The 1,270-nt window shown below is 49.8% G+C and overlaps 1 protein-coding gene across 1 annotated transcript in view; it reads right to left on the reverse strand.

Annotated features, from left to right (window-relative positions):
* Positions 1-180: 180 nt before the first annotated feature.
* Positions 181-1,270, reverse strand: part of LOC101858397 (radial spoke head 1 homolog) — a gene marked incomplete at its 3' end in the record, with an annotated part of 5,463 nt that continues 4,373 nt past the window's right edge. Inside the window, 2 exon segments of the mRNA XM_013080737.1 lie at positions 181-268; positions 1,028-1,203. Of these exon segments, the coding sequence (XP_012936191.1) occupies positions 181-268; positions 1,028-1,203 (264 nt within the window).

The raw sequence follows: 1,270 nt of genomic DNA on the forward strand, positions 1-1,270 counted from the left end.
GACAGATAGACAAACAGACCGACAGATAGACAGACAGACGGACTAACTGACTGACTGAGGGACCTGGCAGCTCACAGGCTCTGTATTTGTATGATGATACTGATGATGACAAAGGTTTTATAGATAAAATGCATATAATTAAAAAGCCATCAATGATGAAAGGAAAACATTGTAACTTACCTTGTTGTCTCGGAAACGGCCGCAGTATTTGAAGTTTGCGTACTGGTACTCCCCGAATCCTTCCCATTTGCCCTTGCGCCAGGATCCCCTGGTGAACGGTTTTAAAAAGATTAGTGTAGGCGTATTTTATTTACTCCCCATCGACACAGCTTAAAACATTTAAACGGTGGGCTTCAGACCCTGCCTGTAAGGGCCAACACTGGCTGAGAAGGATATGATATTTCCCCCTCAGCTGCAAGTTGTATGTGCCTTACAGTCTATTGATATTATTACCACAACCCACCACAGAGCACCCAGAAACATTCTCAGCTTCTAGCTAGGCATACAGTGCAAGCAGCCGATTAAGCCCTCCAACACTGACAAATTGACATGATCTTGCGCGGTACAAACCCAGTAACCATTCTTACCTGAGTGTAATGAGGAAAGATGGCGTAAAGCGCCTTTCCCAAAGTGCACCAAAATGTCGGGCCTAAGCCTCGAACCTTGAAACTTGAACCCCGAACCCGTAACCTCATGACTACGAGTCCGGCAGCCTATCCACTAGACTGCCGGCGCCATCATGGGCCCAACGTTGCGCTTGACGCCCTTATCAACTAAGCCTCGAACCGCCGAACCCGCGAACACGCGTCCTCACGATTACAGGTCCGGGAGCCTTACAACTAGCCCACCACCGACATCATTATAATAATTATAGTGGTTCAGCCTTCATAAGAACATGGACTGGCCTGAATATGGCAGTATGCGCAACGGCAACTCGTGACCGTGAAAGATGGAGAGTCATTACACGTCAACCTCTGAGTTAGAGATGACACCTCCAGGTATCCCGGTAGCAGTGGTTCAGCCTTACGTGTATTTGGAGCCGTCCTGAGCGTACGTATAGGTTCCTTTGCCGTGTCTCAGTCCCTTCTTCCAGTCGCCTTCATAGGTGTCGCCGTTGATGTAGGTGTATTTGCCCGTGCCGTCCTTGAGGTCGTCCACCCAGTTGCCTTCGTAGCGGGAGCCGTCGGGGTAGATGAACAGACCCTGGCCCGGAGAAAAGGAGAGGGTTGGGTGGGTGGGTGAGGAGGTGTGTTGAAAGGGGGTGGGAGTG

This window comes from Aplysia californica, unplaced genomic scaffold, assembly GCF_000002075.1.
Source record: "Aplysia californica isolate F4 #8 unplaced genomic scaffold, AplCal3.0 scaffold00097, whole genome shotgun sequence".
NCBI classification, from domain to species: Eukaryota; Metazoa; Mollusca; class Gastropoda; order Aplysiida; family Aplysiidae; genus Aplysia; species Aplysia californica.